This window comes from Papilio machaon, chromosome W (genome assembly GCF_912999745.1).
Source record: "Papilio machaon chromosome W, ilPapMach1.1, whole genome shotgun sequence".
In the NCBI taxonomy this organism is placed as follows: Eukaryota; Metazoa; Arthropoda; class Insecta; order Lepidoptera; family Papilionidae; genus Papilio; species Papilio machaon.
In genome coordinates this window covers 5,036,963-5,059,558 of record NC_060015.1, presented here as the reverse complement: position 1 = coordinate 5,059,558, position 22,596 = coordinate 5,036,963, and the positions used below count along the sequence as shown (strand labels likewise).

At 42.4% G+C, this 22,596-nt stretch overlaps 2 protein-coding genes across 2 annotated transcripts in view; one reads left to right on the top strand and one right to left on the bottom strand.

Moving 5' to 3' along the window:
* LOC123722970 (RNA pseudouridylate synthase domain-containing protein 1-like) overlaps positions 1–22,596 on the top strand; it is a 35,756-nt gene that overhangs the window by 3,637 nt on the left and 9,523 nt on the right. The gene's annotated exons all lie outside the window — the stretch shown is intronic.
* LOC123723351 lies at positions 13,123–21,422 on the bottom strand. Its single transcript, XM_045685931.1, has 4 exons — positions 21,357–21,422; positions 16,214–16,402; positions 14,514–15,313; positions 13,123–13,784 (listed from the first exon to the last, which is right to left on the bottom strand). Exons 1-4 carry the CDS (start codon positions 21,366–21,368, stop codon positions 13,373–13,375), a joined length of 1,413 nt encoding a protein of 470 aa, XP_045541887.1. The 5' UTR covers positions 21,369–21,422; the 3' UTR covers positions 13,123–13,372.

The following is a 22,596-nucleotide window of genomic DNA, read 5'->3' as shown; positions in this document are numbered from 1 at the left end:
GTCTCGATCATCACGGAGCGGTAAACTGACGCAAAACCGACCGTCACTTAAACGCGTAGTAGTGGAAAGGAAATGCTGTTCACATAGTTTTTCCTCTTGTGTTAGGGGCTTATTGTGGGGAAAACTTTCTAATTCCCAAAATCTTGACAAGGCATTTTCAAAATTATAGTTTTCATGTTGATCTATTGAGAAATTATTAGGAAAATTATCATCCTTTAGACAGAAGTTACATATTGATAAATTATTTGGAATAGAATTTTTAGATAAATTAGGTAGGGGACCAGCAACAAGCCAACCAAGTTTAGAGCTACGAAGATTAGGGGTTTTAATTTGGTCCCCTAGACAGCGCTGCTCTGAGCCTATCAGGTCCCAGAATAGGTCAGCGCCAATGAGCATATCAATAGGAGATAGTTCGTTAAAACTAGGATCCGCTAATTCAAGCTTAGGTAAATTTATGTCTTTGTAATCAAAAGATAATAATAATAATAATAAGTATATATAATAATAATAAAAGGCGTCGGGACGTGACGACCTCATCGCCCGTTGGTGCAATAGTTTAAGTGACAAAACTGTTGCACCAATGCAGTCAGTCTGCACTGTGCTAGAGGTGTTTGTGCCGTGCCTCGGCAGCGTCTTCGCAGTGCCACGGCCCGTTTGTGCCTATGGCCACAATTCTAACGGCACCGGAGTCGGGCGTCCTCCGTTACCAGACGTCCATCTTATGGATGATGGACTTACGAGGAACGCGTATAGGGCCGCTGCCTGGGGGTCGCCGGGGCGCGTCTGGAGCTGGCGCTGGACGTGGCAGCATGCGGGTCGCCAGCCAAGGGGTTGACCGGCCATCTGTCAACCCCTCGCATCCATCATCCCCTCCAGCTGGCTTGGTGCTGGCGGGACCCTCACAGGCCCAGCCATCGGCACCCGCCGCTAGAGGTCTACGCCGCATGCGATGGACTATGGATGCTAACCAAAACGCATTGCGGGCGTATTTTAGGGCGAAAGGGGGAGAAACCGGAGGAATTGCTTACCGAGCTAGAATGCACCGCTTCTTTTCCGAGCTAGAGCCGTCGATCACCGTGACGGAACAGAACCTAGCGGATCGGGTTCGGTACATCTTACGCTCTAATCTGTTTGAAGGTGCCGAACTCGAACGACTAAAACATGAAGCTATTTCTGCGTCGGATTCCCCGACCTCTGCCAGGAGAACAGTTCCGCAAACTACGGTGCAACCTCCAGCTGTGGAACCAGCTGAATGCCTGGCAGAGGTGGACGACGATGAGGAGGAAATAGCTGCCCAGGACATAGAGCAGATGAGGAGAATCTTGGAAGAGGCTATAGTGGAAACACGTCGAATGCCTTTCGAAAATCGACCGCGATTACCCCGCATTCCCCTCAGCAAGCGCAATCGTAATGTCGTGGGGGCTCTGAACCCGATGCTGAATGCATACCTTGCGGATAGCCGGGATCTTTGCGATACGGACTCAATCTTGTTTGGCGCCGCGAAGGCCGTATGCCGATACATCGGAGTCAAACTACCAAAGACTGGGCGCAGTACGAATCATCGTAGCGTAGTACCAGCGTGGCGAAAGAGAATTGAGGACCGTATCGCAAAGGCGAGAGCTCTCATCGGCAGACTGATTAGCTTCAAATCGGGCAATAGTAGACCGAGGATTGTGCGCTCTGTCAGGATGGCTTTGGGTGGAACGGAAGTAAGTCTGTCTCACCCGGATATTGAACGTAAACTGACGGAGCGCATAGACGACCTGAAGCAGAGGATTGCAGCATGGGGAAAGCGGATTCGTCGATACAACGAGAGGACTAAACGGTTCAACCAGAATCGTCTCTTCCAGAGTGACCAAAAGAGGTTCTATAAGCAATTGGAGCGACAAGAATCAACCAGTGGAACGGGCGCAGGCCCAGATCAGACCGCTACAGTGGCCTTTTGGCGAAACATCTGGTCTGTGCCCGTTGACCACAGTGAGGGATCCTGGATGCAAGTTGTGGAGGGTACATGCTCTAAGATCACACCCATGGACCCTGTAGCCATTACGGCCGCGGATGTAGCACATGCGTTACGGCGGACCCCTAACTGGAAAAGCCCAGGGCTCGACGGATTGCATTGCTACTGGCTCAAAGGATTCGTGAGTTGTCATGCTGTGCTCGCCCAACAGTTCCAGGAAGCCCTCGATAGCAAGTCACTGCCGGACCTCTTCACTATGGGGGTCACTCACTTGGTTCCTAAAGACCAGATCACGGCTGATCCGGCCAAATACCGCCCTATAACGTGTCTATCTACTATTTATAAGACACTGACTTCCATTTTATGCGCAAAAATCACTCGGCATCTAAATGCGAATCAGGTGATTTCGGATGCCCAAAATGGATGTAGGGGCGGTAGCCGAGGGGCCAAGGAACCACTCCTCATCGATGCGGTTATTGGTAAACTGGTGAAGCGCAACCGTCGCAACCTTGACGCTGCTTGGGTTGACTATAAAAAGGCTTTCGACTCGGTGCCCCACTCATGGCTAAAGAGGGTCCTCGAGCTGTACAAGGTCGACTGTACGGTAAGAGACTTCCTCGGACATTGTATGGGCCAATGGAGTACGACCCTTTGTCTCCTGGGTGAGCGCATGACGGCTGCCGAAGACCGGATAAGGATACGGAGGGGTATCTTCCAGGGTGATTGCCTGAGTCCAATCTGGTTTTGTCTCGCCCTGAATCCCCTCAGTACTTTGCTGGGGGATTCTGGGCGGGGCTTTCAACTTCGGAGAGGAGGAGCAAAAGTGAACCACCTTTTCTACATGGATGACCTCAAATTATTTGCTCCTAATTATACCCAACTGCTGGAGTTGCTACAAATCACTAGTGATTTTAGTAATGCCATCAGGATGGAGTTTGGGACGGATAAGTGTGCGGCCGTTCATGTAGAGAAAGGTAGAATTACAAGTTCAGAGGGCACTCATAATCCTCTGAACTTTAGAACCCTTTCTGAGGCTGAAACATACCGATACCTGGGCATGTCACAAAATGTCGGTGTTGATGAGGGCAGCGTAAAACAATCGGTTCGTGATGTGTTTTTTGATCGCCTGACAAAAGTTCTTAACAGTCTTTTGTCAGGCGCGAATAAAGCACGCGCATATAACTGTTGGGTTATGCCCGTCCTCACGTATACCTTTGGCATACTCAGGTGGACTCAAACCGAGCTCGACGCCCTGGACAGAAAAGTCCGCACAGTTATGACGTCCCACAGGATGCATCATCCGAGATCGTCAATTATGAGACTGTACTTACCGCGAAAGCATGGTGGGCGAGGCCTTTTAAGTGCACTCACCATGCATAACCGCGAAGTGTGCAGCCTCCGTAGCTACTATTTGGCGAAATCGGTTGATGGAATCCACACGGATGTCATATCTTGTGATAAAGGACTAACCCCCCTATCCTTGGCCAACGAACAATGGCAGGACCCGGCAGTGCAGAGCGTCTCTGACCGGGAGGCAATATGGAAAGAGAAAGAGCTCCACGGGAGGTTCTACAAGGCTCTTCATGAGCCCTTCGTAGATACTGTATCATCCCACCACTGGCTACGCTTCGGGGACCTTTTCGGGGAAACCGAGGGTTTTGTCTGTGCGATACAGGATCAGGTTATTAAGACCAACAACTATCGGAGATACATCCTAAAGGACGGCACCGTCGACATTTGTCGAGCATGTCGCCGTCCCGGTGAGTCACTTAGGCATGTTATCTCCGGTTGTTCGGCGCTTTCTAACACTGAGTATCTGCACAGACACAACTTAGTAGCCCGGATTGTCCATCAGGAGCTCGCTCTGAAGTATGGTCTTCTGGATGTTAGACTGCCTTATTATAAGTACGTCCCGGAAGCCGTGCTCGAAAATAACCGCGCCAGGCTCTACTGGGACCGGTCCATCATCACAGACAGGACTATTCCAGCGAATAAGCCTGACATTGTGCTGATGGACCGGGCACAGTCAGGGATATTTTTGGTAGACATAGCGATCCCCCATGACGAGAATCTCGAGAATGCCGCAACAGAGAAGAAAAGAAAATATCTAGACTTGGCACACGAGGTTTCTGACATGTGGGGTAGCTTGTCGACTGAAATTATACCGATAGTGGTTTCTGCAAACGGTTTAATTCCAGTCAGCCTCTCTGGATACTTGAGGAGGCTGGGGCTCCGGGACGGTGTGCTCCGAGCTCAAATGCAGAAAGCGGTGCTTCTCGATACCGCCCGAATTGTCCGCCGGTTTCTTTCCCTTTCTCCCTGACCCTTGGCCGTCTGGTCTCCCCTGCCGAGGGAATCCCGCCTGGCTAGGATTATTTATGTATGTATGTATAGTGTGTAATTTAGGTTTTATATATATGTATTTATCGTAAATACGTAGTATATTTATTAGTTTTTATTTTACCATTATTTATTTACTTTATCTATCATATAAAAACCAGCCAGGCGGAGACAGAATTAATATAAAAGAAATAATAATAATAATAATAAGCTTTATTCATTCCTTACAATTTACAAGTTTTACATAGAATACTTATAAAACATTTCATTTTTAGATATAGTACATGTGCAATTGCTAAGCAAAATAATTAATAACAGTGACTAAACATTATGCCAAATATAAAGTACGCACTATTAACATTATCATTACAAAAACCCTTTACTTAAGTAATGAACACCATTTTTAAATATAAAGTTTCTAGTTTATTTTTAATTGTAAGGACCGCCTAATGCGGTTAAAGCCTCCTCCAATAGCTAGTTAAGTTAAAATAACTGATTTTTTTTACATTTCTACCATTAAATTAAAACTGTATTGCTAACTGTGTAATTTAATCCTTAGGTGTATGAAATTCAAGTTATTTATGATAATGATCAGTATAAAATCATAATATAATAAGTTGTTTTACTCTTATTCTATTGGAGGGTTACAGTCTACTGCCCCCGCGGTGACAAGCTGTACTGGGGGAGATGGGTATGGAGCGGCGTGCCTGCTTGCTAGATTTCTTACTTATTTTTTCTTTACATATAATTAGTGTGACATTTCTGCTGCAAGTTTTGTGTAGAAGAGTATTCTCCATTTTTTTATGATTTTATTTTATTTTTCTTCGTCTTGCGTTTATTACTATTATCTACTTGTTCATTAGAATTTTTCTTCACACTTGTTTCTATTTGTTCTGGCGACAGTGCCATATTGCGTTTGTACGTTTGCTTTTTATTTTCTATGTTGTTGTTTAATATGACCAGGCGATCATATTGAATTATTGCTTTATTTCCTTTATCTTTTTCCATTTGTAATTGTTCTTTTAATTGTTTTCTTTTTTCCAGTACTTCTGGCGGAAAATCTTCCTTGATATAATATATAGTGTCCTTTAAATATTTTTTGTTTTTCAACAGATGTATCTTCTTTCCCATGGTTAAAAATGTAATCAATATAGGTCTAGTCTTCCCTGTTCTTTTTCCAAGTCGCTTTACCACTTCCACATCGTTATTCTCAAATTTGTATTTAGTGTAGGTATTTAATAATCCCACAACTATGTTTTCTAAATCATGGTATCCTTTTTCTTCTTCTGCTACTCCATATAAAATTACGTTTTTCTTTCTATTATATCTATCTTGCCTGTTTAGTTGATTTTGTTGGTTTGTAATTTTATTCTCTAGTTCTTGATGTTTGATGTCTAATGCAGCAAATTTTTCGTTTATGTTTTCATTTACCGATTGTATAATATTAATTTTCATGTTTTGAAAATCATCAATCAAAAGATATCTTTGGCAAATTGCTGGATATTACAGGTGTGGTGTGGTGGAAGGTGAGAGATGTGGTGATGTGAGGGTGTGAGGTAGCGAAATGATGCAACCGTTATTCACAACACAATTTATTCTCACTCGTACACACACCAATAAATAAATAGAAGGAGAGTACAACACAGAGAAGAAAAAAACAATCTCAAACAAAATGCACTCAAAAGTAACCCAAAAAAAACAATTTCAAACAAAATGCATTCAAAAGTAACATAAAAAAAAATTTCAAACAAAATGCACTCAAAAGTAACCTAAAAAAACCAATTTCAAATAAAATGCACTCAAAAGTAACATAAAAAAAAATTTCAAACAAAATGCACTAAAAAGAGACAAAATAATGTCATGAAAACTCTCTAAACTCTAGTAGTTAGAAGTAGGGGCTCAGTTTCCGCAACTCCACGATAAGCGCGTATTTTGCGTGTCTCTAAACTCTAAAGAAAGTTCTCTTCTTTCTTGTAACATGTCTATATTGTATAATTATTGTTATTTCGCAGTCGGTGTCGGCCGAAGTAAATAGGTGACATTTTATATTTGAGATGTATTAGATATACTTACGTTTATGTCCCTACTTAGGCCGAAACCGACTCCAAAATAACAATAATTATACAATATAGACATGTTACAAGAAAGAAGAGAACTTTCTTTAGAGTTTAGAGACACGCAAAATACGCGCTTATCGTGGAGTTGCGGAAACTGAGCCCCTACTTCTAACTACTAGAGTTTAGAGAGTTTTCATGACATTATTTTGTCTCTTTTTAGTGCATTTTGTTTGAAATTTTTTTTTATGTTACTTTTGAGTGCATTTTATTTGAAATTGGTTTTTTTAGGTTACTTTTGAGTGCATTTTGTTTGAAATTGTTTTTTTATGTTACTTTTGAATGCACTTTGTTTGAAATTGTTTTTTTTGGGTTACTTTTGAGTGCATTTTGTTTGAGATTGTTTTTTTTTGAAGTCGGCTATTTTTTTTTCTTAAAATTTTATGTTTTATTTCACAATTTTTAGTGAATTTGAAGTTCAATTACAAATTTCCTTAATACATATAAAGACATAAATAAGACAAATAAAGAAAAGGACTTTCCTATTTGATATGTGTGTACTTCAATTCAAAAACTAATTTAGAATGCAGCAGATAACCACTTATCCTTTAAACAATGAAATAATTATCAAAATCGGTATACAAATTGAAAATTAACGAACTAATACATCGTAGCGTGCCTTTAATTTTGTCCAGCCGCGCGCCGCACTAGCATTTTTCGAATGCGCGTAGTTTTTAATTATTTAATATCTCCCAAACTATTGATCAGAATTACATAGTTTAAAGGCTAATGTAATCTGCATTTATTACTCTAGCCATCAAACATATTTATTTGGATAAGGATTCATATCGAATGTAATATAATAGCGCCGTAAGCTTACGACGCTGTTTTTCGTGTGCATTTTAATCGAAGTTTGTTCATAATATGGTTTTTGTGAGACATCCATAGATGATAGATATATGCCACCGAAGACTTTTATTTAGCAAATTTAAGGATCTATAATTACTCCATACTTATTTTTATGTAAGTCATATAGTTTGACCTACGTAAGCCCAGAAAGCAAAATTGTGCTTTTCGTGTAGCATTTTTCGTTTCCGCGTAATTTTATTCTTACGATATCTCCTAAACTATTAGACAGAATGATATAGTTTCAATTGCAAATATAATCAACATTAAATTCTCTTGATAATGAACATGTTCATTTACATAAGGGTTAATACTGAACTCGAATAATAGCGTCGGAAATAGGGCATGAATTTAATTGATATTTCTGAAGAAAAAAATGGTTATTGTGAGAAAACTATAAAAGATAGATATATGCTATCGCTGACTTTTATTTAGCACATTTAAAGAGCTACAATTCGCCATACATCATTTTTATGTAGGTCCTATAGTTTAGCCTACGTAAGCGCTGAAAGCAAAAATGTCCCTAATCTTCACAACAAATTTTGAAGCTATATTCAAAATCTACTAGTCTTCTAGTTATTTAAAAAAAAAACAAAAAAATGGGACCCACCTGCAAGCACTTCCTTTCGATTAAAATATTTTTCATCAAAATCGGACCACCAGGGGCGGAGTTTCGCGGTAACACACATAAAAAAAAAAAATACAGTCGAATTGATAACCTCCTTCTTTTTGAAGTCGGCTAAAAAGTAAAAGTAACAGGAGAAAGAGAAATATCACTGTTCGAGAAACAAAGTACGGGTTGAGAAATCGTAAGCGGCGTGGTATATCGCGGCACTGTAAAAACTCCACTGAAGTCTGGTGCGTGTGCAAAACCGGTCAGTGACCCCCGCTCAGCTGTGCGTTGCAATTTTGAAATTACCAATCAGAGGTCAATAAAATTAGTTGTCACGCGCGACGTCGACCACTCGTCAAGCACCTGAGTTTATGTGTGTGTGTGTATGTGTGTTATGTAAGTGTGTGTATGTGTAACTGTGGAGTGTTTTTTGGAAATATGTTGAAGGTCACCTACATCACCCCCCTCCAGAGACCTGGTTAAGGGCGATAAAAATCGGTAAACTTTACCTTACGTCCCGAACGGGTCGTATACTCCGCAGTCACAGGTTCGTCATTAGTTGCGGTACTGTTGTTATTGTCGCATAAAATGTACGCTGGCTTAAGACGATCAATCGATACTGTCACTTCCTTCCCGTTAATCAATATAGTAAAAGATTTGTCACTCCTAGAAACGACCTTATGAGGGCCGGTATACGCAGGTTGTAATGACGCCCGCACCGCGTCTTCGCGCAGGAAGACGTGACCGGTATTGGCGAGATCCTTAAAAACGAAAACGCTTTTGTTTCCATGTCGCGAGGCCGGGGTTGGGTTTAACTTTTGCGCAAAAGCGCGCAATCTAGCGATGAAGTCACTGACATCAGTTGTACCGCTACTTGAAGGGTCAAAATATTCCCCGGGTAACCTAAGAGGCTCCCCGTACAGGAGTTCAACAGTGGACGCGTTCAAGTCTTCTTTAAATGAAGATCGTATTCGCAACAATACCCACGGCAAAGACTCGGTCCATTTTTCTCGCGCATGGCACATTATGGACGCTTTTAACTGCCTATGAAAGCGTTCAACGAGACCGTTAGCTGCTGGGTGGTAAGCAGTCGTACGCTTGTGCTGAAATCCGGCTATTTTCGCGAGGTGTTGAAATAACGCCGACTCAAACTGTCTGCCGCGGTCTGTTACGATATCCGTTGGGCAGCCAAAACGAGATATCCAGCACGAAAGCAACGCTTTAGCCACTGTCTCCGCTGTAATATCCGCGATCGGTACGGCTTCGGGCCACCGAGTGAAGCGATCAACGCAAGTCAAACAATATCGATACCCATCCGATAACGGCAACAGCCCTACGAGATCGATATGTACATGTTTAAATCTTGCGCGGGGCAAATTAAACGTGCCTAGCGGTGCGCTAACGTGTCGCGTAACCTTACAGCGCTGACAATCTAAACAGGTTTTTGCCCATTCACGACAGTCTTTTCTAACACTCGGCCATACGTAGCGTTCTGCGACTACCTTCGGTGTTGTATTAGCGCCTGGATGACTCAACGAATGTAAACAATCGAAAACTTGTCTACGGAAAAATTTTGTAACAAACGGCCTAGATGTCGGTGTACTTACGTCGCAGTACAATGGGGTTCGACACCCGGGCAATGTTAATTTTTCTAGACGTAGCGACGAACCTTCAGTAATTAATTTTTGAAGTTCGGGGTCCGTAGCCTGACTTTTAGATAAGGCTTCTAAGTCTAGAGGTTGTTCCAACGCTTCGACACGCGATAAAGTGTCGGCAACAACATTATCCTTGCCGGAAATATGGCGAATATCCGTAGTAAATTGAGCGATATAATCTAAATGCCTATACTGCCTAGGCGAACAGATTTTCTTCCTTTCGTGGAATGCGAAACTGATCGGCTTGTGGTCAGTATAAATAATAAAATGTCTATCTTCTAACATGTGCCTAAAATATTTAATGGCTTCATAAATAGCTAATAATTCTCTGTCATAAGGTGAATACTTAACTTGAGATGGACTTAATTTGCGCGAAAAGAATGCAAGCGGTTGCCACGCGTTGTCAGTAAATTGTTGCAATACAGCGCCGATAGCTGTGTCCGATGCGTCGGTAACAAGTGCGAGTTTCGCTTGGCAATCCGGGTGCGCTAATAACGCAGCGTCTGAAAGGGATTGTTTACAGCGCTCGAACGCATCGAGTGACTCATCTTTCAATGTTATCGGCTGGTTGTTTTTTACTATGCCAACTAATAACTTGTTTAGTGGCGCTTGTAATTCTGCCGCGCGCGGTAAGAAACGTCTGTAAAAATTAATCATTCCTAGAAAACGCCTAAGTTGACGAATGTTAGTAGGAATGGGAAAATTTTTAATCGCTTCTATCTTACTGTCTAGTGGTTTGGTGCCACTCGCGGAGATGTGATAACCTAAAAATGACACTTCCCGGACCCCGAAAACACACTTAGACACATTAATCACCATACCGTAGTCCTTTAAACGTTGGAAAATAATACGTAAGTGGTCTTTGTGTTTTACTTCGTCCTTTGAAAAAATTAAAAAATCGTCTAAATAACAATAACAAAAATCAAGTCCCCTTGTCATTTCGTCGACAAACCTCTGGAACGTTTGGCTTGCGTTGGAAAGACCAAAATTCATATACGGGAACTCATATAAACCAAATGGGGTTGTTATTGCGGTTTTAGGAATGTCCTCTGGACTCACAGGTATTTGGTTGTACGCTTTTACTAAATCCAGTGTACTAAACACTTTACACCCTGCTATACTGTGAGCGAAGTCCTGTATATGCCTAATAGGATACCTATCGGGAATTGTCCTGGCATTTAACATCCGATAGTCCCCGCAAGGACGCCAACCGTTGTCCTTTTTGGGTACCAAATGTAACGGCGACGACCAAGGACTTTCAGACGGCCTAGCGATACCGCATTCAATCATGGTCTGGAATTCCTCTTTGGCGATTTTTAATTTGTCTGGAGCGAGGCGACGAGGTGAAGATGAAACTGGTGGGCCTGGTGTTGTGCGAATGTGATGTACCGTGTTGTGTGGTATGATACGGTGCGTGCCGGATGGTCGAGTAATATCGGGAAAGTCCGACAAAATTTTGTGGTAACCCGAGTCACCCGATTGGACTTTGACCGATGAAATGTCGTTGCATTTAACTCGCAACGCACAAGCTGTTACAAATGTTGTATTGTCAATAATACGTTTGTTACGACAGTCAACTATTAAATTGTAATGATTTAAAAAATCTACACCTATGATAGGTTTAGTCACATCGGCAACAACAAAACGCCATTTATAAGTTCTACGTAAACAAAAGTCAAGTTGTAAATGAACATAACCATATGTGTTTATACAAGAACCATTAGCGGCACTTAGCTGATACGTAGTCCGGGCACGACGCTCTCGCAGCAGCGACCGCGGGAAGACACAGAGGTCGCTCCCAGTGTCGACCAGGAACTGTGTCTTGGATTTGCGATCGGTGACGAACAGGCGACCAGTTGAAGAAGGGCAATCGTCGGTCGTCATTACCGATTGCCTCTGGAGTTTTCCGACTTGAAGTCACATGGGGGGCAGCACTTTGTCGCCTTATCGGCGAATTTAAAGTGGTACCAGCAGACTGGGTGTCGCCGGTAGCTGGACTGGGATCTCGACGACGAGCGCTGACGGTCGTGTAGTCGGGACCTGGTTCTTGATCTGCCACTTCGTTGCCTGAGGGCCAGCTGTTGGACCTCCTTCCGTAAAGCAGCGATCTCCCTGGCTAAGTCAACATTCTCACTCTGTCGGCTGGTTGATGCCACCTGAGGTGTCGAGGGGACCAGGTCATTGATCCTATCTGCTATGTCCGCCATCTCTTCTATTGTGGTCGAAGTTTGTCCGGCCAAAACCGTCTGAATGCCGGTAGGTAACCGGCTGACCCAAACTGTCTTCAAAAAGTCGGTTGAGATTTGCGATCCGCCTAAGCTTTCGAGATGCCGAAGAAACTGTGACGGCTTCCTGTCACCCATTTCCTCATGCATCAACAGCTGCGTCAACTTCTTTTCTTTTGATGCACTTAGTCTTTTAATCAGCTCCGATTTCAATTTTTCAAATTTGTTGGTGGAGGGTGGATTGACAATTAAATCCTTGACCTCTTTGGAGTATAGGTTTCCCAGCTGACCAATGGCATAATTTAATTTGGTCGAGTCGCTTGTGATGCCGGCAATGCTAAACTGACCTTCCACTTGGGCAAACCATATCTCGGGTTCCTCCGGCCAAAACGGTGGTATGCGAATTCCAACCTTACATACATGGTCAGAAGATTCAATTTGCAAAATTCGTGCCTCCTGAAATTCATCCTCGGTGTTGCTCATCTTGATGTTCCACGGGGTCACCAATGTGGTGTGGTGGAAGGTGAGAGATGTGGTGATGTGAGGGTGTGAGGTAGCGAAATGATGCAACCGTTATTCACAACACAATTTATTCTCACTCGTACACACACCAATAAATAAATAGAAGGAGAGTACAACACAGAGAAGAAAAGTAAAAGTAACAGGAGAAAGAGAAATATCACTGTTCGAGAAACAAAGTACGGGTTGAGAAATCGTAAGCGGCGTGGTATATCGCGGCACTGTAAAAACTCCACTGAAGTCTGGTGCGTGTGCAAAACCGGTCAGTGACCCCCGCTCAGCTGTGCGTTGCAATTTTGAAATTACCAATCAGAGGTCAATAAAATTAGTTGTCACGCGCGACGTCGACCACTCGTCAAGCACCTGAGTTTATGTGTGTGTGTGTATGTGTGTTATGTAAGTGTGTGTATGTGTAACTGTGGAGTGTTTTTTGGAAAAATGTTGAAGGTCACCTACACAGGCAAAACTAAACAACTCATTGTTACATTGAAAGAACTATTATTAGATTGTAATTGTAAAATGCATCTTTTTGTATTTAGGTTGACTTGAGCATTACCAATACCAAGTATATTAACGTTTGAAGGCTGAGGAGTCAAGCTCAATTGTTGTTGGACCGACTCGGTTATAAAAGAAGATTGACTCCTGCAATCAAGTAAGGCTCGCACTGTAATAGTTTTTTTAGTTATGGGATTAGATACTAAAACCTTGGCTGTACACAATAACACTTCAGTAGAAGACAAGACGGACATTACTACCGATTGAGTAGACGGAACGCTGTCACTAGAATTTTCACATTCTTTAATAATATGTAAAAGTGAATTGTTTGGATTTGAAATGAAAGTTCTTCAGATAGCTTATCTTCGTGTAATTAAAATTTTACAAATTTTTGTAATGACCAAACAACGTTAAGTGTTAAGAATGGTAGTTAAGTATTAGAAGTAGTGGCGCCCCGTAGTGGTGTTAATGCATAAACATCATTGCGCGCCGACGAATAGGATGGCCGTATATGATCCCTGAAGTTAGTCACGAGTGATGCGTAGACATGCCCCCCGCCTTGGAGCAAATGCCTCCAACGATGATGAAAGAAGAAGAATGAGAAGTTATGATTCATACTCCTCCTTAAAAAGTGGACATATCCTGGGGTACGATCTTTGTATCACTCCGTTAGCTGTTCGAATGTCAGCTATGCGTGCCAGTCCATCCTTTCCAGGGAAAGTGCGTATGACTCGACCAAGGCGCCATTTGAGTGGTGGCGCATTTTCATCTTTGATGAGTACCAAAGTGTTGGGTACTATGGTGTCGGTGTTGTTCTGCCATTTAGTCCTAGTCTGGAGCTCAGCAATGTACTCCTGCGACCAGCGTTTCCAGAAGTTCTGTCGTAGTTGCTCGATGCGCTCGTATCGGACCAGGCGTGAAGTGTTTGCAGCTGTGAGATCTTCGCTTGCAGGTGCAACGAGCGGTCGGCCAATCAGGAAATGGGCTGGTGTGAGAGGAAGTAGGTCGTTTGGGTCAGAAGACATGGGATACATGGGTCTGGAGTTTAGGATGGCTTCAATTTGTGTTAATAATGTAGAAAATTCCTCATAAATAAGGTTTACATTCCCTACACGTCGAAGATGGTATTTGACCGACTTGACCCCTGCCTCCCATAAACCACCAAAGTGTGGTGAATATGGAGGAATAAAACTAAACTTAATGTTTTCATTTGAAGCGAAATTTAAAATATCCTTTTCACATGTAGTTAAAAATTTTGAAAATTCCTTTGATGCGCCTACGAATGTTTTTCCGTTATCTGAGAAGATCTGCGCAGGCTTACCACGACGAGATAAGAACCTTTTTAAAGCCATTAAGTACGCCTCAGAGCTAAGACTCGTAATTAACTCTAAGTGCACTGCCCGAGTTGTGAAACATATAAATAGACAAATATAGCATTTTTCGAGTTTCGAACCTCTTCCCTTACGATTCAATATGACCATAGGTCCTGCGTAATCCACACCGCAACGTATAAATGGATACCCCGGCTCTAATCTTTCGATTGGTAAGTTACCCATTTTTATTGATAAGGCCTTTCCTCTCTGACGAGTACATGTAACGCACTTATGCACTGTCTGCTTGGCTAAGTCACGACCCTTGAGTGGCCACCAATTATCCCTTAGAGTAGCCAAAAGCAACTGAGGACCAGCATGGAGTAGACGTTTATGTTCAAATTCAAATAACAAGCGAGTAAATGTGTGTTTAGAACATAACAATATCGGATGTTTTTTATTATAAGAAAATGTTTCCGAGTTCACTAATCTACCTCCTACTCTAATAATGCGATCGGAATCTAGAAATGGATTAAGACTAGATATGTTTCTCATAGACTTAATTTCTAAGTTTTTATCTAACGCATTGATAATATCCGGAAACGACATATGTTGTGTTATGCGAACCAAAACTAAAGTTGCTTTATTTAATTCATCAGACGTGAGCGGGCCGAAGTTACGCTGTGACTCATCACTAAGGCGCGAATTATGAATGAATCGTAACAAATAAGCAGCGGCACGTATCATTCGACTAAAATTAGAAAAACGTTCAAAATTAAAAATACTAGTCTCACTTGATTGTGTAAATAATGAATTAATATTTGATTTTATTTCTGGTAAATTTTGTAAATCAATAATTTCGTTGTTATTGCAAGTAAAATTTGATTTATTATCAGGTAAAAATGCTGGCCCGTGCCACCAGATATCCGAATGTTGGAGTATATCAAGCGTGACTCCACGTGATAAAAGGTCAGCCGGGTTTTCTTTACCAGCAACATGTAACCACGGCAATTCACCAGTCAACTCATTAATCTGTACTACTCTGTTTTGAACGAACGGTTTTAATAAATTAGGTGAAATTTTAATCCAATTTATGACAATAGTTGAGTCAGACCAAAAGTATACATTGTCAAATGTTAATCTTAATGACTTACTTATTTTTTGGTATAATTTGGCGCCAATTAAAGCGCCGCATAACTCAAGTCGCGGGATAGTAACTGGTTTAATCGGTGCTACCTTACTCTTCGCACAAAGCAGTCTTACTGTCACCGGTATATTATCACTATACGTGCTATACGTACTATACGTGCTAATGTATGCGCATGCACCGTATGCATCTTGTGACGCATCCGTGAATATATGTAAATCTGTGTATGTTACATCTAATCCTCTTACATGGCGAGGAATTTTTATATTTTGTAAATATTGAAGCGTATGAATAAAACGTTGCCATATTAACAGAATATTGTTAGGTATAGGCTCATCCCAACTTAATTTACAAAGCCACAATTTTTGTAAAAGTATTTTTGCGATTATAATTGAAGGTGCTAACAATCCTAAAGGATCGTAAACCTGAGAAATAACAGATAAAATAACGCGCTTAGTGACATGAGTCACGTTATGCTCGATCTTTGTTGTAAAATATAATAAATCTAAATTATTTTGCCAACCAATACCTAAAGTTTTAGTTAAACAATTCTCACCTAACAATAGTTCTTTTGTTTGCTCTGTGGCTGAATTTTTTGAATTAAACATCCATTTTCTCAAATGAAAGCAACCTGATTTTAAAACGTCACTAACTTTGGTACAAATGTCTAATAAAACTTGTTTGTTATCATGTCCTGTTATCAAATCGTCTACAAAAAAATCTTCATCTATTATCTGCTTTATTACGTCATCGTTGCACTCGGACGCCATCTGTTTTATGCATCGAATGCTTAGATAAGGAGCGGACGCGGTACCGGACGTCACGGTATTAAGTTGGTATACACCGAGATCGTCCGATTTATTTTCACGCCACAGAATTAATTGTAGATTTCTTTGATCGGGTTGAATATTAATTTGTCGATACATTTTTTCGACATCAGCGCATGCAACAAATCTAAATTGACGAAAACGTAATAATATTGAGAAAACGTCATTGTGTAAACTAGGACCGATAAATTGGATGTCATTAAGCGATTTTCCAGATGTGGATTTTGCGCTTCCATCGAAAACCACCCTAAGTTTAGTGGTACTACTGTGCTCTCGTAAAACACCGTGATGCGGTAGGAAATAATATGGCGACGAATACTGAGAGACTCGACTCATGTGTCCTAAACTTAAATATTCGTAGCGCTCGAGCTCTCGGCGCGGTCGGATCGTTTTTAGGAGGCTCCGCGCTCGAAAAATCTTGAAAATAGGATTTTTGTGAGCAAAAGTGTCGTGCGATACATCAAAAGTTGCGCGCTGACGAGGCGCAGGTGCCGGTGAAATCGGATTTTCGATATCACTTCCCTGTGAAAAGTTATTCAAGAAAAAGTGAAGTAAAAAGTGGAAAAAGTGAAATTGCTCGAAATTCAAAGCGAGCACCTACCATTTTTATTGGTGGGCTAGATACTCCTCCCCGCCCTCTACAAGGTGGGTGAGTTTGCCTTCCTTCCCCTGGGAAACGGGGGAGATACAAGGTAAAAAAGATTTTACTTTTTCTTGCAACTTCTAAACGCATCGACCGATTTTTGATCTCTTGGTGTCATCTGAAAGAAGACGTTGAGTAGGACAACCCCCAACTTTCAAAGTCCGGGGCACTCAAAAATTGACGGAGATATCGAATTTCAAAAATTTTTCCAAATTTCAAAATTGAATATCTCCGAAACAAGATCTGCGACCTATATAAATAAAAATATCATTAGACGCGTCTCTGAGAGCCCTACAAAACGGTACCTTCAGAAAAATTTTCCCGCCAAAGCGCGCGGAAATATTAAGGTTTTTCCGGAAACACGTGGCCACGAGGTCAGTGTTCTACGGGGAAATCCAGAAAACCGAGTTTGTAGGACGAAAGAGGACCCCGAATAGTGTTATTTAAGAAAAGAAAACTTTTCGATTTTTCAAAATTTACACCTGGAAAATTGAGTTTTCCAAAAATTTGGTTTTTTGTTAATAAAAATTTTATTTCGGACTCTAAAAATAATTTAAGCCCCAGGATACATTTAGACTAAATTATAGAACATTTTTGAATTGGAAAAACCAGGGGTCGTCATAGAAAATTTTGGAAATTTTCAATTTTCAAAATTTTTTCATAAAAAATTCGGTGGTCAAAAATTTAACAAGAAAAATTTTTTCGCTGAGTAAGTTTTCCGGTAGATTCCGCTACTCCGCATCTATTGACAACGCATTTGGAAAATTCTGACTTTTCTTTCCCGAGATATACGGGAAAAACGGAGAAAAATTTTTCCGGACGGTCCCATTCCGGAAGTATACGTCCGGGCGGATCGAGAGTGGTACCAAGGCGTTCCCCTCATTGAACACATTGACACCAAACTCGATAGGATTTGGACAGATAGGATCGGAGAAATCGGTCCGTGAAAATTACAAGTACCTACGACAAAATAAAAATTGACCTAATTTTGAGTTTTCTCAAAATTAATTGGAGAATTTGGGACTTTGCGGAATCTACAGCTGCACAATCGAGTGCTACTTAGTTTTAAGGTTAATTTTAAGTATATTAGGACAGTGTCCCCTATTGGGACACCTAGATATTTTAAGTTTTTAAATCTAAATTTCAAGACTATTCCCCTATTGGGACCCTAGAGTTAGAAAATTTTAAGTAGTCATACTAAGTTTTAAGTAATTAATTAATTAAGAAACGGCTTAACTCACGTTTGATCGTCCGGTGACGGCACCGACTAGTTTCGAACCCATCGGGGGTCCATCTTCAGGGCGAGTGTTTAATCCGAAGACTTCGCGGTCGCGTCGCGTCTCGCACTGCGGGCCATAGCGCGTAGCGCGCGGCTCGAGGGGGCGGCGGGCGCGGGGGGCGCAGTGGCCGTTGCGTGCGTCGGCGACGGCGATGTCGACGAGTTCAAAATTGATGAGTCACTGTTGTTGTTAACATTAAGCCGTTTCTTAATTAATTAATTATGATGTCTCACGAAAGTTTAAACAATTTAATTAAGTTTTAAGTTTTAAAAATAGACCGGTCAAAGACCTATAAAAATAATCATTATTCGTTTGTGTTGTCCGACTGTCCTCTATTGGGACATTACGATTTTTATTTTAAGTATTTATTTAATTTTCATTTCAGTCTTTTGACCGCCACCCCTTTTGGTGGCGAATAGGTTAGGTTAGAATAAAAATTTCGTTTTGGGTTGTACTAACCTGAGAAATCATGCCTCTCCCGATGGGCAAAAACGTAAAAAACGTTTCCATCGCACACGAGGAATGCAAGGACGACGGCAAGGAAAAGCCGAGAGGTACCGCCATGACACAGCCGCGAGCTGAGCCACAGCAGACCTCCCAACAAGAAGAAAATCCCATAACCCGGGCCAACAGGCTGCTTCAGGCTGCGAAGATCCAACTGGGGCAATCAGGAAATTTGAAGTCGTCCATCAAGGAGGGCGTCTTGGACAGCCTGTCCGGGCTGTTCCAGATAGTCCTCCAGATAGACGCCCGGCACCGTAGGCTGGAACTCCGGTTGGAGCAGTTGAGGTCTGAAAAAGAAAAAGAGATTAAGGAAAAGATAGAGGAAAAGAACAAGATCATTGAAGAGTTGGCTCGGAATAAAAGTGGACAGGATATAGAAACTAAACTAACGGAACTCATTACAAACACGGAGTCGATAAAGACCATGATTAATCAAGACGTAATGAGTAGATTTGACGAATACCCACCGGACAGGGCATTGTGCGGAAATGTCAAAAAATTGGAAGGCTTAATGGATACAGTAAAGGAAATAAAGACAAACGTGGAAAAAACAAACAAAACACTGGAAGAGGCCGCAAAGCAAGAAAAAGAGGGCGCCGATAAAATAACAGAGTGTGTAATCAGGAAAATAGAGGAAACCAGCAGGAAAGTGGAGACGGTCGGGACACGGGTCGGGGAGGTCGGCGAGAGAGTGGAAGAAAACGGAAAAACCTTAAGGGAGACCGGAAAGGCCCTAGAGGCCTTTAAAGGCCCCGGGGCCGTAACGTATGCCGAAACGGCAAAGGCCCAAACATCTAAGGCCCACCTCTCGTCAGGCCAACCCAGCCACGCCCTGATCGTATCCTCTAATGTAGACATGGACACAAGTGAGAATGTCATTGATAAAGTAAAAAAGGCCCTAGATGCCCGCAAGTCAGGGATACAGATTGATAAAATAAGAAAAATAAGAGATGGGAAAATTGTTATAAGTTGCGGAAATAAGCCAGAATTTGAAAAAATGGAAGGTCGACTTAAGACCAACAGCGACCTAAAAACGGAACCTGCAGCAAGTAGAGACCCTAGAGTGATCATCAGGAACATGTTCGCCTACAACACGGAAGCGGACATAATTGAATCCCTAAAAGTCCAGAATAAAAGGTTGTGGGCGGACATGGACCCTGATCACTTTAGGGTCAAAGAGGTCTACAGAAAAAAGGCGAGAAATCCTCACCAGGCACATACGGTCCTACAGGTGTCCCCACAGATGTGGCGCAGAATGGTAGAGGCGAGGACCATATTTATTGACATACAGGGACTAACGGCCGAGGATCAGTCGCCGCTGCTGCAGTGTACTCGCTGTCTCGGGTTCGGCCATGGCCGCAGGACCTGCAAAGAAACCATGGACCTTTGCGGTCTGTGCGGGGGGGAGCACGAGCGTGCGGATTGCCCCTCCCGCGCAGACGGAAGGGACCCGGTTTGCAGGAATTGCGACCTGGCCGGGCTACGGGGCGCGGGGCACGCTGCTTTCAGCGGCGACTGTCCCATCAGGCAGAAATGGGACAGGTTAGCACGTGCCTCAATAGCATACTGCTGAGGGCTTCGCCGTGGCGGTGTCGGTGATACAAAACCAGGCAAATGCCCGGCGGGGCCGTCACAGTGTAGGAAGGTGGAACACGTCCGTCCAGATGGGCAGCACCGGTGCGGGCTATGCCTGCAAATTGAACGACGGTTCGGTGAGGTGGATCGGCGGCCTCCGCAGCGCCAGGGTGGTGCAGAGAGGGACGGCCGGAACAGAACTGGTAAGGCCGGCGGTCGCGGTGTTTGGTGGCGGTTTGGGGATCTTAAGAACCCTCAAACCCTCACAAAGAGCACTGCGGCCGTCGCCCGAAAAACTGGTGACTGGACCAGAGTAGCCGTCCCTACTCACCCTGGGGGTGCAGAGGGTGGCGTTTCTTACCTCCGGAAAATGCGCGGATTTGCACATCGGGCCTGCATCGGTGTTGTCCAGATGGGTGGCAATGGGCGCACGAACAGTCTGGTGAGAAAAAGTGATGGTGAGAAGGGTTGCGGGAAGGCTATTGGGGAGATCCCTGAGCGCTCGGAGCCGCGCTGGCTAAATGGCGGAGGCGTCCCCACCTTCGGCGCGAGCCGCGGGTGCAGTTGGTATACTCACGGTGGTGCCCTCTGCACCCGTGGATCGATGGCGGATGGTGGGGAACAAATCCCAGTTATTAATTCCAACCGTTGGGCGAAACGCGCGGCTCTGAGCCTCAGGGACCCCTTGGAGACAAAAATCCAGATGGAACTCGGTTCTGATTGGAGGTCTAAAACCGGATTTGCACCGCCCCCCTCACTACCCATATTCATTAGAATATTAGGGAGTCAGAGGGGGGTGGGACCATTTTTCCCTGGCTGCCTCGCAGCCCTGATCGCGCACACCAAAATGGCCTACCACGACGTATCGTGCGCTCAAAAGACCGGAGTACGCCCTGATAAAATAAAAATAAAAACACGTGCAAAAATACTTACCAGTCACGTTGGCCTCGCTGTCCACATGTGTGAAATGGAGATACCGCTGCGTCTGTATATGACCCGGAGATACCTGGAGAAAAAATATTTAATTAAAATAAAAAGTCTGGAAAATAAAAAACAAGATCAATACTAATTAAATACGAAATTCAAAATTCAAAAATAAAATTGTAGAAAATCAGACAAATAAATAAATAGGAAAGGTTTAGGAAATTTTAACAGTATAAAAACAGCACCATCATTGGTTCTGCCGAAACATAAAGATTGGAAAACTGTGACAATCAGGTCAGTGCAACTTAGATATAAAAATTCTTGCCATGCAAGAAGTGCCCAGTACGGCAAACCGTCCAAAAAAAAAAAAAAAACTTAAATATTCATTCATAAAATCGCAATATAATGTTTTGTATTCAGGCGAGCACCTATCTAATTTTCGTTCTAATGCGAGAAATTTATTTAATGCGAGTGTATAAGTATCACCCAGTGTGTCACTAGGCTCCGCTAATGGAATGCGCACAAAAAACCGTCCCGTACTGTCGCGATATGTACTTTGCACGAACAGTGTTTCGCATAAGGATTCGTCTTTTGTGTATTTATGTTGTGGAACTATTTCTTCCAATTCCCAGAATTGCCTAAGTTGTTTTTCTAGTCCTTGCGAATAATTACATTGAACTCGATTAATGCGTGAAGTTTTTACATGTAACAAAGAACCAGAAATTAGCCAACCCAACTTAGTGTTCTGCAGATATGGACCACTACTTAGTCTAATTAAGCCGTCGTTTAATAATTCCCAGAATTTATCCGCTCCGATTAGTATTTCAATTTCTGACGGCGAATAAAAATCGGGATCCGCTAACTGTATATTGTCAGGGACATTTATGAGTGATTTTGAACCTAAAGATGGCAATTTAGCTGTGATCTGAGACAAAACTAGACAATTAAGGCGCGTATTATATTGGGAAGTCTTAGATCTCAAGTTGATTTCACATGACTGTGTGGAATTAGTGACAGAGTTACCTACTCCGGACACTTGAACAGAGGACTGTATTAAATTAAGATTAAGTTTTTTACATAAAGGCTCTGCAATAAAGCAATGTTGACTACCATTATCTAATAAAGCGCGTGTAGTGTGGAAACGATTATTCTTATCTGCAACCTCCACTAAAGCTGTGGATAGCAGTACGGTCTCTAATAATGAATGAGTTGTACTTTGATGCGTTGTGTGTGAAGCAGAATGTAATGTTGTTGTGTTTGTGGATTTATAACTAGTTGCGTCCTGTGGCGTTGCACGCGAATCATACACAACAGTTGCCGATGTTTGCGCACCGTCATTAGAGTCGTGAATTAAACTGTTATGTTTCTTATTGCATAACCTACAAGGACCGAACCAACATTCATTAATTGAATGGTTCGCGCGTAAACAATTACGACACAATTTATTTTCATCAATGAATTTTATTCTATCTTTTATAGATAAATTAAAAAATGAATCACACGAATATAACGGGTGATTAGCGTGACACATAATGCAATTACGAGAACGTTTAGACTTAACACTATTATTATAATTATGTTGTTTATTTTGTGTCGATACTAAGCTGTGTGATTTTTTG